The following is a 17,878-nucleotide window of genomic DNA, read 5'->3' as shown; positions in this document are numbered from 1 at the left end:
CCTGGCAAAGGCGGGATTACTGTCAGGGTTGCATGAATGGGTTCGTGGTCAAGGTGCAATACTAGGAGCTACCCAGGCATATAGGTATTGGTCTTGAAGAACCTTGGAACGGATGAAAAGTTGATGGTTGTAAATACAGTAGGATTATTATCACTGTTTCCGACAGGACTAACCGCCGCATGTGGTAAACTCATCTGTAACCAGACATTCCACTCATCGCATGTCGGCACAGTATCTCCAGCAGGAGATAGAAAAAGAAAACATAACCAAATAATGGTTAATCGAACCGGCCACCCAGGGCCCACAAACGCCGAAGCCGAAGCCAACGCCACCCATGCAACGAAACCATAGTCTATCGTTGGTATCTTTCTCAAGGACAGATGCATCGAAAAAGGCTGAACGATCGAGCTCGACAAGCCACGAAAGAAACAGTGCAAGAGGTCGAAAAGAAGCAGGGAAAGAAAAAAAAACTGGCAAATCCAGTAGATGGCCATGAAGAAGAACATCTATGAAATCAGCATGGGGAATCATAGAACAAGAAGAGAAAAACAGAGAACCCGGCGCCATCTTGAAATCATGCACCATCATATGGAGAGAGAAGTGAAAAGAACAGAGAAGCTCATGAAAAGGGCTACACGGAACATGAAGTGTAATCAGACCGGTGTCATGCAAAAAGGGGATTATGAGACAACCTCGGGAATGGCAGCGACATCCTGCACACCCGCTTTCTTGACGAGGCCTGGAAACATGGCACCTTGTTTGGGGAGACCATTGCCGCGTGCGGTGCCGAGGGGATTCTTTTTGCCAGCTGGAGCAGCTGGAGCAGCCTTGGAAACCTTGCTGAAGTTCGTAATGGGAGCATTCTTGGCCGGGGCGGCCTTGGGACCACGTTTCTTGGGTGCTGTTGAAGCGGCGGGCTTTTTGCGACCTTTGGCTGGAGCAGGCTTTGCATTGCCTGCCTTGAGAACCTCGTTGAGGCTGAGGCCACGACTCGCCGGGTTGACCGTTGATCCCTTGGCTATCTTGACAGCCTTGGCGGCGGGTAGGTTTGGTTGTTCGTCCTGGCTGGAGGAAGGGGTCATTAAGCCGGTATCGCTGCGAGGGCGCTTCTTCGGAGTACCGATGACAACAGAGAAACTGGCTGCCTTAGTCTCTCGCTCAGAATCGGATGCTGATGATTCCTCTTCGGATGTGGCTTGCCAGACCGGCTCTGGGAATTCCCAGTTCTCGTCTTGAACCTCTGTGTGGGGTGGAAGGTGAGTGAGATCTGCGATCTGGTCTGTGTTTCCTCGGACGATCAGGTCAAAGCAATCATCGAATTCCTTGCCGGGAGGTGGTTCATTGTTGATAAACATGGTGACGCCGTCTTTACGGCTCCGGATGACAGTACACAGACTCTTGACTAGGCGACGGACGCCAGGAATTTTCAGACTAGTACCGGCGACGATCAAGACACGGGGGCGAGATTTGACGTCTGCATTCATGACGGAGGTGATGGCCTCTTCGTCGGGGTTATGTTCGTTATACAGAACCATGCGCGGTCGCATGCGCCCGATACCGTGGCTTCGTTGACCGGTGGCCTGACGGACTGTATCGTTGTCACAGCAGGCTTCACAATCGGGCGGATCGGCCTCACAGAACTGGCTTGGCTCCAAATCTTGCAGATGGCGGCACTTTTGACAGACCATCTTCTCGATGCTGCCGTGTAGTTGGATGGTGACGGGCCATCGACCCTTGGTGCCACCAAGGGGGATTTCGGATTTCAAGGGCTGCATCGAGGTCTCGAGGCCATCGATATTTTGAGTATACAGACGCTTAAGCCGATTTCCTGAACCAAGACTTGCCAGCATTTCGTGGAATTTGGTGGGCTTGCAATGTTTGATTTCCTCTGACAGCGACCGAACCAATTCATGGAAGGGGGCGGTCAAAGCGTCATCTTGGTAGACGGCAGCATCAAAGAGAAGCTTGCCGGAAGCTTTCAAATTGTGCTTTTGCTGTAGAGACTTGAAGAGACCACCTTCGGAGCGAAAGTCCGGAACTATACATGTGGTGGTTAGTTGGTCCAAGATTTCCAGTGTGCTGAGTATGATTGGAGGGGGAATCCCAAAGTGGGAAGGCGGCACATGAAAACTTACTACCCGCAGAGGTGGAGATACCGGCGCCAGCAATGACGACGATGTCTTTTTGGTAGCGAAGAGTGTCAAAGAGCAATCGGACCTGATCTGGTTGATCATCTGAGGACTTGGAGAAAGAAAGGTGTTGGGTGGTGCGCTCCTTGGGGAGAGGGTTGCGCCGGCGTTTCTTCTTCGCGGGCGGGCAGTCTTGGCGCGTCGAGGGCAAATCCTCCGCATCTTGCGAGGAGGACGGGGTCGGGTACCGCGACTCTGGCTCGGGCGTTGACAGTCGGGATGATGCTAAGGAGCTCAAATCGGAGACGCTCGAGACATCAGAAATATCTGGAGACATGGCGAAAATAGATGGTTGAGGAGTAACACCTGGCCAGACGGGAGGGATTGAGGTTGACCAAGGGCCCAGGGGTTGAACAGGTCGGAGAACTGCGGGAAGCAGGGGATTATTCTCCCTGGGAAATCACACAGTCGAATGACCAGACGAATAATTAAATCATGTAGGAACCGAATTACCCCAGGTTGAATAATAGAGGAAATAGGGAGAAGGAGGGGGGAGGGAGGAAGGAGATTGGGGATTGAAAAGGTGTGGGAAGTGAAAAGAGATGGGAAGTGTGGGAGGAGATGCGATGAGGTCAGCCGAAGAAAAGGGCTTTGATATTGCAGAAAGAGGCTCGGTGTTGTGACCCACGGGATTTAAACGGGGAGAGTGGAATGTGGTTGTTGCGGGAAAAAAAAAAGAGAGAAACGGGAAGGGAAACGGTGGTATGCCCCCGGGGAGGGAAGGACAACCAGGTCGGGCTCACTCGATGATGCGCGTCGATGCGAAGTAGCATTGGGGGGAGTGGGATCTTAAGGGGAAATACCTATGGGAATGGGGGACGAGAAGAAGATTGATGTTATATCTATATGTGCTGTATATCAATCCATATCTATATATAGCATTTTCATTCATCCTAAGAACTATCTTTTTAACAATTCTGATTTTGTTATTTCTCGCGTGTTGAATCAATATTGTTGTGTTTCGAGTTTCTCTTTGGGGCCCTGACAGTTCGATGCTGAGTACTCGATGCTGATTGGCAGGTTCGGATGTGGGGAAAATCTCTTGTTGTGATTGGTTGTGATTGGCTGGGAGTCGTTGGCAGGGCTACGCATCACGTGCACACTCTCTTTGCAGCATCATGTGACACAAGACATCCAGCGATGAAGGTACACCCTCGAATATCGATGGTTCCAGGCCCATTCTTCGTCGTATTCTTATTCTTATTCTAGACACTGAGACTGCATTGCATTGCATATATTATCTGCTCCAATAATCCCCAGACTGATTGTCATCACTACGCCATTTTCTTTTTCTTTTTCTTCGTCCATTGAAGCTGAGCCCCGGTTGATACTCGGCGGATCCTCCCCGTATCAACAACCGCCGGTACTCCGTCGATCGGCGAAGCATTCAAGAGCCATGCGGGGCTGACTCCTCTCCTGCGCATGTCATAACTTTCCCTCCCGTCCCACCTCCACACTATGCCATTGATCATGGAGGGGGGCATCGATGTTGATGATCTCTTTGGCGAGTCCAGCTCCCTGGGCTTGGGGCTGCCACCCCCCCGTGTCCGTGCCCATGTCCATGCCGATGCCCGCCAAAGGCCTCGCCCAGTGCCTCGATGAGATGCGTCTCCTAGGATGTCGCCAGTAAGTGACACTCTTTATTCTGGCAGATATCTTATAGATACATATTGCCTTTGCCCGTCTTTGCCCTTTCTTGGCCCCAGACTGACCCACCCTAGGAAGATTACCTGGTCTCGCCTTGGTTGTGTCGCGTATATCTCCCCAGATGGCACTCGGGTCAGTGTCCGCCATCTTCAGTGCCGCCCCTCGGATGGCAAGTGGGTGCTGGGCGGGGAGTCATTTTTGGCTACCGTCACAGAAGCTCATAATGGTAACACGCTCGTCCATCTCTCTTGCAACGAGACCGGCTCCGAGCTCTCTGTCGTCGACTGTCTCGGCCGGGTCTCCATCTACTCCATCTCGATGGCTCTGAATAGTATCACTGGACTGCGGCAAGCGTTGTTTGACTCCAGTGACGATAGCAACCAGGTTGTTGGGATGATGTGGCTTAATACAACCCGCTCTGTAAGTCAAACCTCAATGTTGCCAACTTATACCACCCACCACAATTATCCCCGCCACCTCCTGACGCTTCATCCAGGTCCATGCCTTCCACCAGGCTACCAAAGTCAGTGGTCGATGGACATATTCGCCGTTCCGCCGGCGTCCAATTGGTCCCTTTCACCCCGCCAACAAAGGCGCATTGCTCTGTGTGACCCGAGCGGGCCAGATCCGGCTCATCTATCAGAACCCAGACAGCAAGTGGGCAGAACTGCCGGCCGAGTTGAAGAACACCGGCTACTCAGATAGACTGCTAACGCACGCGTCCATGGTTTCAACTCAAGGTATATTCATCTCCAGGCTCATCGGGCCGTAGCACACAGCTAACAACTTCCTTTCTAGCTGGAATTCTGATCGCTACATACTCAGTCTGCCAGAAGCTTTGCTTATACCGAGTACAAATTAACTGGAACCCGCCACAATGGGACCCAACACAGGCCAAACATCCAAATCAATTCCCTCTCCCTTCCTTCCGTATCCTTCAGTGCAAAGTGGATATGCCTAGTCCCTTCCTGAACATTGACAGAGGAGTCGATGAGCAAATGGCCCAGTCACTGCCATTCCCAAACACTGTATACTCATTAACAAGATTGGAGATCATGTCAGGTCAAGTCGACGGCCAACAAGGATCTACTTCCAGCCCGTGGATCCTGGCTGTCTTCTCTAAACCTCTTCATGCAACACCTGATTACCCAGATCAACAGGGGCCGCCAAGTGTGATTGTACGGTGGCACCTCGAATCAGCACCGCAAGCCTTCCATCCCAAATTTGACGAAGTTCCGTCGAAGAAAAGCAATGCTCAACCTAAGGTAGGCATGCCCTTTATTCTGAAAGTTTGATTCTGGCTGACACGCTATCTAGTCCAAAATGGAGCTCCGTCGGTTGGAAGACATCCATTGCGATCGATATATTATCTCTGTGGATATGGTAGAGCACGGTACCGCTCTTGCCGTCACACACGATGACAGTTCAATCTCTTTCTACGACACAAGGGGTATGACGATATTTAATGGGTTGGATGACGGGAGTACCGTGACCTGTCTGACCCAGGCTGGGTATCAGTATCCCATGGAGGCGCCAGGTAATTTTCCCCAGAAAAAGCCTCCCACTTAACAATTTTGCTGACATGCCATTCGCTTCTTGATAGGAGTTGCTATCAGCTTTTCGCCGAACTCCTGCGCAGCAGTTTCCCTAAACTCCGAGGGACAACCGCAACTACGATTAATGGAGCACTCCTTTGGGTCGGCTGGGGGTCTATACGATGAGAGTATGTTCTGAATGTTACCAATCCTGATATTTGTTATTTGCAGGACTAAATGATCACCACAGGTAAATTCTCCTCAGCCATTGCGGCCCTTACACTCGCCTTCAGCCGCGGCTGTGGAGCAGACGTCAATACGGATGATATTCTCATGGTCGCCCTGAGGCAGCTCTCAGCGGGTTAGTTCCCCTGTCACAAATATCCACAGCCTAAACCATGACTGACATAAACCACAGAGGGCCAAGCGACACTTATCACCGAGACGTTTCGCGCATTGCCGGTCAACTGCAACTTCACCGTTGATCAAGAAAAACTCATGACCCATCCTTATATACCAAAATGTTTGAGCCTGCAGGCTGCTCTGGGATACAATGGGAGATTGAAACGACGCTCACTCGCATCCTCTGTCCCCTGGGCAGTCATTCAACTCCGCCACGCCTCGGTTCTCTTCGCATTCTTCTTCCAACACACTAAAGGATCACCAAATGAAGCCTACGATCCAGGTACGTCGGCCCGCAAATTTCCCGTCAACATCACTTGCAACTAACGCAATTCTCTCAGAAATTCTCCGCATGATTCTAGGCAACGCAAAGTGGACACTCGATTTCTCCCACTTCGTCCTCAGCGAAATATTAGACTTAGCCGCTGAATTCGAGGATGTCTTCAACGACCAGGAAGCATTTACCCAGAAGCGTAATTCCCACCCATCCTACATCTACCCCGCCCAGCTATTTACTAACACAACCCCAGTTAAATCAACAACCTCCATCCCCCTCCTCACCCTCCTATCTAGCATGTCCCGCGCCTTCCTACGCTTCATATGCCGCGGCCTCCGAGGCGTACACGCCGGCTTCGCAAACACAAACCCAGCAACCCTATCCAACGACTCAAGAATTTACTACACAGAGATCTGCCAAGTCCTCGAAAACTCGCCCGTGAGAATAGACGTTTACGAAAAGTTCCTCGCAGGCGTAGATTCCGCCGTGAAACACGCCTACCAAGGCGCCGGCTTCGGCGACGCCGAACGCCCAGGACCAGAAAAAGAACTTCTCGTCAGCGCGCGAATTCCACCGGTCCTAATCAGCGCCGTAGCGACACTCCTCCGGCAAACCGTGCCAGCGCTCAAAGCAGAAATCAATCGCAAAGACATCCTGCTGAACGATTACAGCTGGATTGGATTTGGAACCGATGCGCGGACAGCGCTGTACCGACGCCAGCGCGATGTGGATATTCTTAAGAAAGTCCCTCTCAGACCGCCGCTCGCGGTGGGAAGGGATGGGAAGATCCTTCAGGCGCAGAAGCGAAGGAGGTGTGTCCGGTGTTGTGAGGTTTCGGGGGATACTTCGTTGCCGAGATCGTTGCCTTATTTTAAGATGCTTGTTAAGTTGAATCTTCTTCGGGCTTGTCCTTGTGGGGGGATGTGGATGTTGGAGACCGAGGCTGGTGCTGCGGTTCCGGGAGCTTCTGTTGGGGGGAGTTCGTCGTTGCAGGGAGCGAGGACACCTGCTGTTATGGGATCGGGCTAGTTGAGGTTCGAGGGTTGGTGTGGGTTTTGGATGTCTTAGCGTCTATAGTTTCATGTATGTTCGTTCTTTCGATGACCTCTGAACTAGTATATGCCAGGGTGTATAGTACTAGAATATGGTTCTTTCTAGAGCAAGGCAAGATTTTAAGTGTTGTTCTTCCCAATCACCTGTTCCACAAACGAGTCAAGAATACATGGACGCATTGCCAAATGCCTTTTGAAGGTTGACGGTGCGACTACTAGTAGTACTAGTACTAGAGCGACGACGTCCAGACCGGGCCAAGATCAATAGTAGAGGGGGCGCAGGGGCAATATTCTACATGACCATGGTGAATCTACAATTACTCCATGACCCAACCAAATAAACCAGACCAAGAGCCGCAGTCACATCGCGGAAAAGGTAAAGTAAAAGGGGGAAATTTTCTAATAATTCATGTCATAAGAGTCGATTTGCATCCTTCTAAGATACACAATCAAATTTCCATTTTTTGGAGTGTCACAAAAAAAGAGATAAAAACGACCCCGGCCACTCGGATTTCTTTTTAGAAAAATTTTATGTAGTCCAAGGGCAAACTCCCATCATCCTTCACACACACACATCATGCAAGCCACACAAGACGACATTTAGGCCTTGACGGCGTACTTCCGCTGGGGGAAGTGGATGGCGCGCTTGCGCTGGCGGTCGGTGGTGCGGGTAGCCTCGTGCTTGGTAAGACGGCGGCGGATCTCGCGGGTCTGCTTGACGCGGAGGTCGAGGGGCAGGTACTTCTTGTTCTTGTAGAACAGACGCAGCTGGGCGCGCTGGTTGGCGTTGATGATGGTCAGGACGCGGGCGATGGACTTGCGGACATCGTGGCTGTGGGCGAGATGTTAGTATGACTGGACCTGGAGTGATTGTCTTGGGGTGTATATATGTGTGTGGAGGGTGGATAGATTTGGGTTCGAGATTGAGATTTCTGGGGAATTGCGATTCCGTAGGATTGTGCATGTGCAGTGCGTAACGGTGATGGATGTGATGTGTCGTATATTCGTCGTTGTCGCTTTTCATGGTGTTTTTGCATTCTGATGAAATTTTCGTTGTTGCCGCCCAATCGCACTTGCACAATCCCCGGTCTTCGCAGAATGATCCCCTGTTCTTCAAAATCGAGTGTGTGGGAATGGGAATGGATCGGAATCGAATACGCACATGCGCAGAGTCTTGGCCGAAGCACCGTTGGAGATCTTCTGGACACGGAGCTGGTTAAGCTCGGTCTTCAACTCCTCGAGCTGCTGGGAGAGCTCCTCCTTGTTCTTGCCCCAGAGCTGACCAGCCTTGACCTTGGACGACTATAAAAACGACATGAATCAGTTCGAGAGCACTTAATTGATCGTCGTAGGCGGACATACCATCGTGGCGTTGTTGTATGTGCGGTTGTTTGGCGTTGAGAAATCGGTCTTCAATACGGGCCGGATCAAATTGTGGTTGTGGGACTAGGGCTAAGCGAGTTGCAACACTAAGCGTGCACGTGATGTGCGAAGTGTGGGAAATGGCAGAACTACAGGGCGGTGTAAGCCAGACATCAAGGCGCTAAGGCAGAAAGGCACTAAGGCATAAATCCTCCAAATACGGTTAGCTCAACACTCACGTTGACGTTGGCTGTCCGGGGTCATCCAGCGCCGACTTTCGTTGACTCTGTGATTTACTCTTCTAATTACTATTTGACACCCCTACACCATGACGTCCACCGGCTCTGGATGGACACAGCTGCGGCAACAGACTCGTTCACTCGAGACCCAGGTACGACCACCCCCCCATCACGCTCAACTCTACTCTACCCTATCCTATCCTATATCCGACAACTGGACTAACAGCTTCAAACAGACCGAGAACCTCTTTCACACATACGCACAATTTGCCGCGCTCAATAAACCCCCACCAAACCCAACAGAAGAAGAACTTCGCTTAGAGTCTCAATTAAAAGACCTCCTCGAGCAGGTACGCTGCCAACCTCCCACTCCCTATGACCCACGAACAGCACCGCAGCATGCTAACACCCTCTCCAGCGAGAATCCCTAGTCGCCCAACTCGCCCGTCTCCTCGACTCCGAAGCAACCCTCACATCATCAGCCCTAAAACAAAACTACCTCTCCCGCCACCGTGAAATCCTCCAAGACCACCGCCGCGAACTCCGCCGCCTCCAAACCGCTATCGCCGACTCCCGCACCCGCGCCAACCTCCTCTCAAACGTCCGCTCCGACATCGACGCATACCGCGCCTCAAACCCCAATGCCGAAGAGGCAGATTACATGCTGGAGGAGCGGGGCCATGTGGAAAACAGCCACAGCATGATCGACGGTGTGCTCAGCCAGGCATACTCCATCAATGAGAGTTTCGGCCTACAGCGTGAAACTCTGGCCAGCGTTAATCGGCGTATTGTCGGCGCAGCGGGCCAGGTGCCTGGCATAAACTATCTGATCGGCAAGATTGGGACGAAGAAAAGGCGTGATTCTATCATCCTTGGCGTTTTTATCGGTCTTTGTTTCTTGATGCTGTTATACTTCCACTAGATGGGATAGGATGGGAATGGGCTGGGCCTCTTTTCCTATTTATTTTGGGGGTTCCTTTTCTTTCTCCTTTCGTTTTAAACGGGTTGCAATGCGTTTTCCATCTTGCCTCTACTTGCTCTCCGTTGCAGCCAGCGAGCTCTCGAAGTTCATCTTCTTGTTTCTTTTACTTCTTGGTTTGGTTTGTCTCATACACTGGGCGTTTCGGGGTTGGGATATTATGTTGCCTATGGAACCTTTATCCCTGCTTGACAAGAATGGCGATAAGTCTGTTCTTTTGTTATTTTGTCGTTGTTTTTGCACGCCCGGTCTGACCTGTAAAAGGCGTCTGTCTATGTTTATTATACATTCTCTATCTTATGTACAAAGGCAATTGAGAGGGGGGAGCCGCATCGCAGCAAATATCGTACCCAGGAAATCTCACCCTACCAGACCGTAGAGCTAAGTAGTTCCTTTCTTACCAAGCGTCATCTGGCGAGAGGGGGTTTCTCACCTCTCCGCCTGCAGAGCAGCTTTCTTCTCCGCAATCAACTTCTGCAATCCATTATTGAGAGTCTCCAACTCAACCGGTTCAGCAGGACCACTCCCCGCCCAACGAATCCGACAAGAATCATCAACAAGATAAACATAGCCGACCTTCGAATTCATCATCCCAATCGCCTCCTTCAAAAGCTCCGTAAACCCCTTCTGCACAAGGAAATACCTCGAATGCTGCGCCTCCGGCAACTTCTGTCGCATGCGCCACATAAATGATTTCACCAACCAAGCCTTCATACGATTCTCTTCCAGATTAATATCCACCCGCTGCACGAGCGGACCAGCGGCCGCAATAATTTCAGCGAGCTTGGGATTCAGCGGTGCGCCGGTGAAAGTCGCGACTTGGCCCTCGGCCCAGACGCTGGAGAATAGGTTCACGATGGTGATTTTGCCTTCGAGAACGGGGGTGGTGTCTTGCGGGTCCTTTGGCGAGGAGAGGGTTGTTCCGCGTATGTTGGGGAAGTAGAGGGCTTTGTCGGAGCGGAAGAGGCGCGGGTTCGACTTGAAGGTTTTACCTTCTGCGAAGCGGAGATTGGACCATTCGCGGAAGTAGGGTTTGGCGACTTGTCGAGTTCTGCAAAATAGTTAGATTGTTAGTCTACCAGCTTACTCGTTTCTGGATTCGAAGTGGAACGGAAGTCGGGAAATTCGGCACCGGACAGGGCACGTACAATTCTTTTCGGCGCTTGATGTGCGTATCATAGTCGACGAAGTCGTCTCGACGCTGGCGATAGCTGCGGCTATCGACGCCCGTATTTTCGCCTGCCTCTGGCGGTGCGGCGGTGCCGATTGGGCGGTCCAGGGTTGGAGGTATGAAGTTCTCATCGCTTGGATGGGGGGGTGTGTCTTATGGGTTGGTTTTGTTGGAATTGGACGGAGGGGCGCGCGGGGGTTCCGGGAGCGGATGTCTTTATCGGTCGGTTCGTTGATTTGGATACCTGGTTTGCCTCGGCGTCCTTTGGTTTCGGGGTGCTGTTCTTGGTTGCATAGTTGCGGAGAGAGGCATTCGCGCGGAGATGCGTGAGGGCCGTGGTGCCGCGAAATTGGCACCTCAGACAACGACTTGTCTGGAGGAGGGGGAGGTCCGATCTCAAGGTGGTGGTCAGTGAATTCCTCCACATTTTGGGCTAGGATTGGGGTGTTTGGTCGGTGGGAGATTTGTCCAACGCGTTCCGGAGTCGTCTCTGATAGAGGTCACATGACGTGGGCCGGTCAAAAGTGCTCGGTTGACTAGAGTGATTAGGAGCATAATTTTACACAGGAGTTCTTTTTCATTTATTTTTTTATGCAAACCTTGGAAAAAACAAAACAAAATTAAGTAATCTGTAATACAGGCGGATGTGACATATTCACCGGTGGACTGGTCACTCCTGGATGTCGTGCATGCTCAGGGACTTGTATCTACTACTAGTCAGGAAGTGATCGGCGTTTGTAAATGTAGTCGAGTTTTGAGCGCTCTATTCTCGAGGTATATACGGTGAAAAGCCGCATGAGCTCGAATAAAAGCTTAGATTCTTTTTCTTCTCCCTCCCTCTAGTATTCTCCTCAAAGGATGAGTTTCTATGTCACTCAAAAACACCTAGTAGCGGGAAATATGTGTGTCACTTATTGGTCGCTTTACTTAGTGGCTTTTTCAAGGACACCGGGGCAGGCTACCCTCACTTCAAAATCATTTCATTCGCTCTGCCTCAATTGCGAACGTGAATCGCAAAGTCCATACTCCATAGTACTGAGTCTACTGCTCAGACCAAAATGGTTAAATGGGATCCCGTGACCTCGCGACGGTCCACGCGGAAGGCACCCGCGTCTGGACTCGGACTCTGCTGGCTAATTCTCGTCATGACTGCTACCTTATACTAGTATACCATGGTCTACTCAGGCTGCTCTTTCTATAATATATTGTTTCTCGGCCATGTCCCACGGACTGGTATCCGTGGATGGGATCATTCGTGAAAAATGGCCGGTGCCATGGGACGCTCACGGGCGATGAGCAAGGCAGCTTTCTTTGCTGCTCTCGAGGATTTGGACGGTTCAGACGATGATCGGCCTGGCGTTGGTCTTTCCTTTGAAAGTATACTTGCTGCCTCTCGTCCCCCCTCTCGATATTTCAAACCAGGCTGCCGCGGTCGAGGTTGCTTCTCCCAATCCGCCTTCTTTGATCCGAGCAAATACGGAACCTCAATCTTCCTCCGAACAAAGGTCTCAACATCTCACTGAAATTCGGCGGAATGAGAATCATACATTCACCAAATCACCCGAGCCAAAAGTGAGAGCAGTCAAGCGCTCGAATACGACAGGTACCATGCCGGGAATTACTGGCAAAGGCTCTTCTACGAAGAAGAGGAAAGCAGATGTGCTCAAGTCTGTCCCAGAGGAGCAACAAGTATTTAAAGGCCTAGTCTTTTGTATGAAAACCTATACCTTTGTTTCTTCTAACCCGAGGCTAACATCCACCCCAGTCTTCATACCGAACGACGATATTGCTCCCGCCAGACGACTTCGTATCCAGCGAGCCCGCGAATATGGTGCACAATGGACTCGACAATGGGGAACCCATATTACGCATGTCGTTGCTGAGAAAAGGCTGACCTACCAAAATCTGATCGATTACCTCAAGCTTGGGTGTTTTCCTGTTCGTTGGATATTTCCCAAGATTTGCCGACGTGCTGCTAATAATCGGGCCACAGAAAAATATAGCTCTCGTGAACGAAAACTACCCTCCTGAATGCATCACATATCGCTCGCTCCTGGACCCATCATACCCTCGATTCCAGGTCGTTGGCACGCCGGTGCCTGCTGCAAAGGAAGAGCCGGCTCTAGCGGTCGAGCAGAAGACAGCCGACTCATTACCCTTGAAACGACCAAGGCGGGAAAAAGAGATGTCACCGGAGCGACACCAGAGTCCCCCCCAAAGAGCACGTTTCTGCTGGACCTCCAATTTTGGAAACTGTCGATAGCGAATCCCCACAAGATGCGGAGGTCGAAACAGAACCTCGTGAAAGGGATGCACTTGACGACATAATAAATGAAAGCAAGGCTACAAGCCACCTGGTAAGGACCGTTTATTCTAATAAGCATTTAAGACTGAGGTTGTTACTAACTTCTACGCTAGCCACTCGACTCGGATGAGGAGTCTCTAGCCGAGATATCTGACGCGGAATCTGACTCGTCAGAATCCGGACCGGCCAAGAAGAAATCACGAACTGCAGCATACGGTGAAGGCCAGGTGGGTCCCTCCTGGACGAGAGGTTTCGCTTGCATGCGAAAATCCGACCCAAATGCATCACGAGATAATCCGAATGCGAGGACAATCGAAGTTTTGAAAGAGATGTTGGATTACTATACGCGAAATGCCGATCAATGGCGGACCATGGCTTATCGCAGGGCCGTCAATACCTTACGCAACCAAAAGGAGAAGATTGCGACGCGAAAGCAAGCGTTGGCTCTTCCTGGCATTGGAAAACGATTGGCAGACAAGATCGAGGAGATCGTGTGCACCAATCACCTCCGCCGACTTGACTATGCCAATTCCTCCCCTGAAGACCTTGTTATTCAGGAATTTCTTGGAGTTTATGGTGCTGGACTCGCCCAAGCTACCAAATGGGTGTCACAGGGTTATCGATCACTGGAGGATCTTCGCATGAAAGCCACTCTTACCCCGAACCAGCGCATCGGAGTGGAGCACTACCACGACTTTTCGCAGCGCATCCCACGCAAGGAGGTTGAGGCCCACGGGGCGATCGTGCGACGTGTGGTTCAGACGGCCGACAAGGAGATGCAGGTGATTGTCTCGGGCTCTTACCGCCGCGGGCACAGGAGTCGGGAGACATCGATTGTCTCATCACCAAATCGGGTGCTCTGTTGGACCAGGTCCGGACCGTCGTCATGACCGTGATTGTACCGAAGTTATTTGAAGAAGGGTTTCTTCAGGTCGGGCTGGCCACTTCCCACCGCAATAACGATGGATCAAAGTGGCATGGGGCATCCTGCCTACCGGGGAGTAAGGTCTGGCGACGAATCGATCTACTCTTTGTACCGGGGCCTGAGCTGGGAGCCGCTTTGCTATATTTCACGGGGAATGATATCTTCAATCGGAGCATGCGGTTACTTGCACGGAAAAAGCAAATGTGTTTAAATCAGCATGGATTATTTGGGGATGTTGTTCGGACTGGGCAGGTGAAAACCAATCCAGGTCGGTTGTTGGAGGCACTCGATGAACGGCGGATATTCGCGTTGCTGGGGGTGCCGTGGCGAAAACCCGAGGAACGGATTTGTTGAGTGGAGGGAGGGGAGGGAGGGGAGTAAAGGGATTCAAGTGATATTACGATGATGATTATTATTATAGCTATAGTTAAAAATGTTGTGGTATACCTATTCCCAATTTATGACAATTCTGATATTTATGATATTTGGATGTATCGTAGATGGAGATGATGGAATGCGCAGGGTGACGCTGAAAGGCCCAAAGTCAAATGAGAACAAAAGCTGCATATTTCGGCAGACTTTGCAACCTCCCCTTGTCATCGTCATCCCCTCATCTTCTGCTCCATCCTACCTTCCCACTGCTATTCCATTCCACTCCCCCATCATCTTCATCTCAGATACTCCCACCATCACCGCCAACACCGCCTTTGTGCATTCATCACCGCCTTTCCCCCCCTCTCATCACCGCCTTGTGTGCGGTGAAGCTCCCGTCTTCGCGACTCTCACCCAAACCGCCTAGACCGCCTCCTACTGCCCCCCCAGTTTTGCCGCATATCGCGATCGGTTTGTCGCATCATAGGAACTTCGGCCTCTTTTTCTTGGGATAACTTTCCAGTCGTGGTGCTGTCTGCCACGCTGGTCTAACATCGACCTCGCCCTCCTCCCACCTCTTCCCTCCTCTCCCCCCTTCCCTTCCTCCATCCGAATTTTCCCTTCGCGCTTTGGACCGCGCGTGTTGTGGCCAAGCCCGTGTTTTGTCACCGAAACTCAACTTGGTGCTTTGCGAACGTGACGTTCTGGCAATTCACATCGGAATCGTTGTTGAACTGGGGCATTGACACGTTGACATTTTCCCCTTTTCCTCTTCCCTCGTCCTCCCTCCCATAAGCCATCCGCCAACCACAATGGGACGCAAACCCAACCAACTTATCCTCGAGTTCTTCATTCGAGGTCCCAAGCTCGAGGATTCTAGTAATCGCTACCAACATACCTGCAAGGCCTGTGGCGAGAAATTCCCCAAAGGGCGCATCGATAGCTTGACCAACCACTTGGTCAAGAAATGCCAGGCCATTCCTCTCCGGGACCGCCAACGCGTTCTTCTTCGACTCCACGAACTTCCCGACCTCACCGAAGGCGACGCCAATAAGGACCCGAGTACGCCAGGTGGTAAAGGAAAATCCGCCGACGGTTCTTTCACTCGTCCCAACTTCGACGGCTTGAACGTGCTGGCGGAAGCTTCTCGCCAGGTGGGTGCGTCGGATACGACAAAGCGTGGCCCTCAATACACCCAGTCCGTCACCGTGGGGGGGCAAGACAGTAGTAGTCGACCCAGCGCTGGAGGCCGACTTTCAGGCATCTGCTTCACAGCAAGGGGACGTTAAGCAAGAGGATAGTACCATGACTGGTAAGTGGGAAATGCCCCAGAAGTCGACTGCGCAAAGGTCATTTAAGGTAACAAATCATTTCACAGGAACTTCTCAACCCTCTGGAACTCCCACCATTCCTGCCCTGCCTAGTCATACCTCGGACCATCCAACTTCCATGTCCCCACCACTTGATCATTCACTCAGCCCAGAGTCCGCATCCAATGCACGCCAATCACAGCTCTCCATGATTGCGGCTTCAGCCAACGAGATGGTGCCGCAAGGCTTGACAATGGATACGGATGGTCTGGGCTCAGATGGTCTGAAGCTAGGCCAGTGGAACCAGCAATTATCGACGCAGGAGCAACTCTTGTTCGACAGTCTTCAGGAACACGATCCCTCCTTGACCGCGGCTACTCAGCGTGCTGCCTCATACCCGCGTCCGATTGCGATGAACCCCAACACCCAGGCAAAGGGATTTGTTAATGAGTTTGGCAATTCTACAAAGCCGGCCAAACCCAAGGTGCGCGGCCGCTTCAGTACCGAGCGACGGAAGGAAGTTCAAGAAGTGCGGAAGCGAGGCGCATGCATTCGTTGCCGTATGCTGAAGAAACCTGTAAGAACGACCTGATACTTGAGATGCCCATCAAGCGACTAATGTGACTTCTTAGTGCTCCGGTGATACTCCCTGCACAACTTGCGCTAGCGTGGAAAGCGCCCGTCTCTGGAAACACCCTTGCATTCGAACTCGTCTCTCCGAGGAGTTCGAACTTTATAACGCGAGTAAGTTACGCTTACCCCGTGTCTCTAATGTTACCACCGATTGAAACTGACCCATCTAGACTTACATGCCACCCTCGCATATCACGACACCAGTGCCATCAGGAACCAGGTCAAGTTTGAGCACTACGCTGGCCGCATTGAAGTGACTCATCTTGAGGAAAGCATGGTCTTTGTGACCTTCAGCGGAGTTCAAGGCCACCGTGCATCTGTTTCCGCACTTGACCCTCAGCTTCAGGGTCTGGGCGAAGATCAATTTTCCGGACCCCCGCAAGAGATCTATCTTCTGGACAGTGATTCTGATGATGTTCCGAGCAAACTCGAGATGTACATCAAGAAGACCGCTCCATTCTTCATTGAGCGCGAAGCTTCTGTCTTCATGAAGTCCACTCTCCTGCTGGCTTCTGAGTTGAGCCAATCTAAGAAGGTATGCATACATGGACTTGAGTGAGCAAAAAGAAGAATCATCTACTAACAGTGTCTAGGATACTCTACTGGAGCGCGCAGTGGAGTTGTGGGTCGCCACCCATGTCTTGGTGGACACCGAACTCAGCTGGAAGACCTTCTGCAACCCTACCCTCCCTCCCGCCTCCATGCACTCCCTTTCCCAGACTTCCGACGAGGGCCGTATCCCTATAGAAGAAGTCTCAGACCACGAGTCCTACGCCCTACTATGCAGTCAGCTGCGAGCTGGCATGGAGAAGCGTGCCATGCAATTGAGCAAATCCGTCATCACAGACCTCGAGCGTCGACTGCTCCAGCGCCAAAAGACCGGCTGGTTCGAGACATTCCTGGTCTCCGTCGTCCTCCTGAACTGCGTCGAGCGTACCTGCTGGCTTTTCCGCTCATGGGATAACGAAAACTTTTCCCAGCGCGTAAGTAGTGCCATGCCACCCAGCCGTGGTCCCATCACAATTCATTCAGTCGCTAACCCAACCCGCTCTAGTGGCCCCTTGACAAGCGTCCCCCTTACTACTACAACCAGTCCGAGCGTTTCGCCGATATCCTGCACATGCTCCTCCGTATGCGGAGTCTCCCACCCAAGACTACCGTCCGTCCAGACGGCACGCTCAAGGCCGTCGACGGCAGCGACGAGAACGCCATGCGCTGGTTCGACATGATTCAAATTTCCCGTATGCAAGCCCCTTCCTGCCCTGCTCTTCTGCTGGGTCTGGCCTGTCTTTCGTCAATGGAATCAAATGCTAACTTTGTCTTTCTCCAGCCTTCTACGTCGAAGAACGTGCCCACGCGATGTTTGACCCCACTGACTCTCGCTCTTTGGACCTCCACCACATCTCCGGTCTTCTCCAGCCGAGTAACGCCTAGCTTGAATAATTATTTCTTCTCTTCAAAGCCAGCCTTTATTGTATGT

The 17,878-nt window shown here is 51.7% G+C and overlaps 7 protein-coding genes across 7 annotated transcripts; 4 read left to right on the top strand and 3 right to left on the bottom strand.

Moving 5' to 3' along the window:
* Positions 1-680: 680 nt before the first annotated feature.
* N7481_002568 (putative SIR2 family histone deacetylase (Hst4)) lies at positions 681-2,466 on the bottom strand (the record flags this gene model as incomplete). The annotated part of the gene is made up of 2 exons (XM_057261787.1): positions 681-2,038; positions 2,136-2,466. 2 exons carry the CDS (start codon positions 2,464-2,466, stop codon positions 681-683), a joined length of 1,689 nt encoding a protein of 562 aa, XP_057126719.1.
* A 1,181-nt stretch (positions 2,467-3,647) lies between these two features.
* On the top strand, positions 3,648-7,079 carry N7481_002567 (mediator of RNA polymerase II transcription subunit 16; the record flags this gene model as incomplete). Its single annotated transcript, XM_057261786.1, has 11 exons — positions 3,648-3,746; positions 3,781-3,815; positions 3,911-4,256; positions 4,333-4,576; positions 4,635-5,101; positions 5,154-5,373; positions 5,440-5,559; positions 5,622-5,732; positions 5,790-6,056; positions 6,115-6,246; positions 6,304-7,079. 11 exons carry the CDS (start codon positions 3,648-3,650, stop codon positions 7,077-7,079), a joined length of 2,817 nt encoding a protein of 938 aa, XP_057126718.1.
* A 623-nt stretch (positions 7,080-7,702) lies between these two features.
* On the bottom strand, positions 7,703-8,467 carry N7481_002566 (60S ribosomal protein uL29; the record flags this gene model as incomplete). The annotated part of the gene is made up of 3 exons (XM_057261785.1): positions 7,703-7,934; positions 8,265-8,404; positions 8,465-8,467. 3 exons carry the CDS (start codon positions 8,465-8,467, stop codon positions 7,703-7,705), a joined length of 375 nt encoding a protein of 124 aa, XP_057126717.1.
* A 325-nt stretch (positions 8,468-8,792) lies between these two features.
* N7481_002565 (putative vesicle transport v-SNARE protein Gos1) lies at positions 8,793-9,625 on the top strand (the record flags this gene model as incomplete). The annotated part of the gene is made up of 3 exons (XM_057261784.1): positions 8,793-8,855; positions 8,940-9,053; positions 9,122-9,625. The coding sequence occupies 3 exons, from the start codon at positions 8,793-8,795 to the stop codon at positions 9,623-9,625; spliced, it is 681 nt and encodes a 226-aa protein (XP_057126716.1).
* Positions 9,626-10,111: 486 nt separating this feature from the next.
* On the bottom strand, positions 10,112-11,280 carry N7481_002564 (mitochondrial ATPase complex subunit ATP10; the record flags this gene model as incomplete). The annotated part of the gene is made up of 3 exons (XM_057261783.1): positions 10,112-10,733; positions 10,831-10,979; positions 11,035-11,280. The coding sequence occupies 3 exons, from the start codon at positions 11,278-11,280 to the stop codon at positions 10,112-10,114; spliced, it is 1,017 nt and encodes a 338-aa protein (XP_057126715.1).
* Positions 11,281-12,115: 835 nt separating this feature from the next.
* N7481_002563 (DNA-directed DNA polymerase IV) lies at positions 12,116-14,437 on the top strand (the record flags this gene model as incomplete). The annotated part of the gene is given in 7 exon segments (XM_057261782.1): positions 12,116-12,211; positions 12,276-12,564; positions 12,619-12,791; positions 12,847-13,060; positions 13,074-13,210; positions 13,272-13,940; positions 13,976-14,437. 7 exon segments carry the CDS (start codon positions 12,116-12,118, stop codon positions 14,435-14,437), a joined length of 2,040 nt encoding a protein of 679 aa, XP_057126714.1.
* Positions 14,438-15,267: 830 nt separating this feature from the next.
* N7481_002562 (uncharacterized protein) lies at positions 15,268-17,832 on the top strand (the record flags this gene model as incomplete). Its single annotated transcript, XM_057261781.1, has 8 exons — positions 15,268-15,617; positions 15,655-15,767; positions 15,834-16,342; positions 16,398-16,509; positions 16,569-16,933; positions 16,992-17,381; positions 17,453-17,639; positions 17,729-17,832. The coding sequence occupies 8 exons, from the start codon at positions 15,268-15,270 to the stop codon at positions 17,830-17,832; spliced, it is 2,130 nt and encodes a 709-aa protein (XP_057126713.1).
* Positions 17,833-17,878: the final 46 nt, after the last annotated feature.

This window comes from Penicillium waksmanii (genome assembly GCF_028829765.1).
Source record: "Penicillium waksmanii strain IBT 27052 chromosome Unknown utg000002l:1.0-3326099.0:1.0-3328782.0, whole genome shotgun sequence".
NCBI classification, from domain to species: domain Eukaryota; kingdom Fungi; phylum Ascomycota; class Eurotiomycetes; order Eurotiales; family Aspergillaceae; genus Penicillium; species Penicillium waksmanii.
The sequence above is the reverse complement of the archived record's forward strand: the minus strand, read 5'-3'. Positions and strand labels throughout refer to the sequence as shown.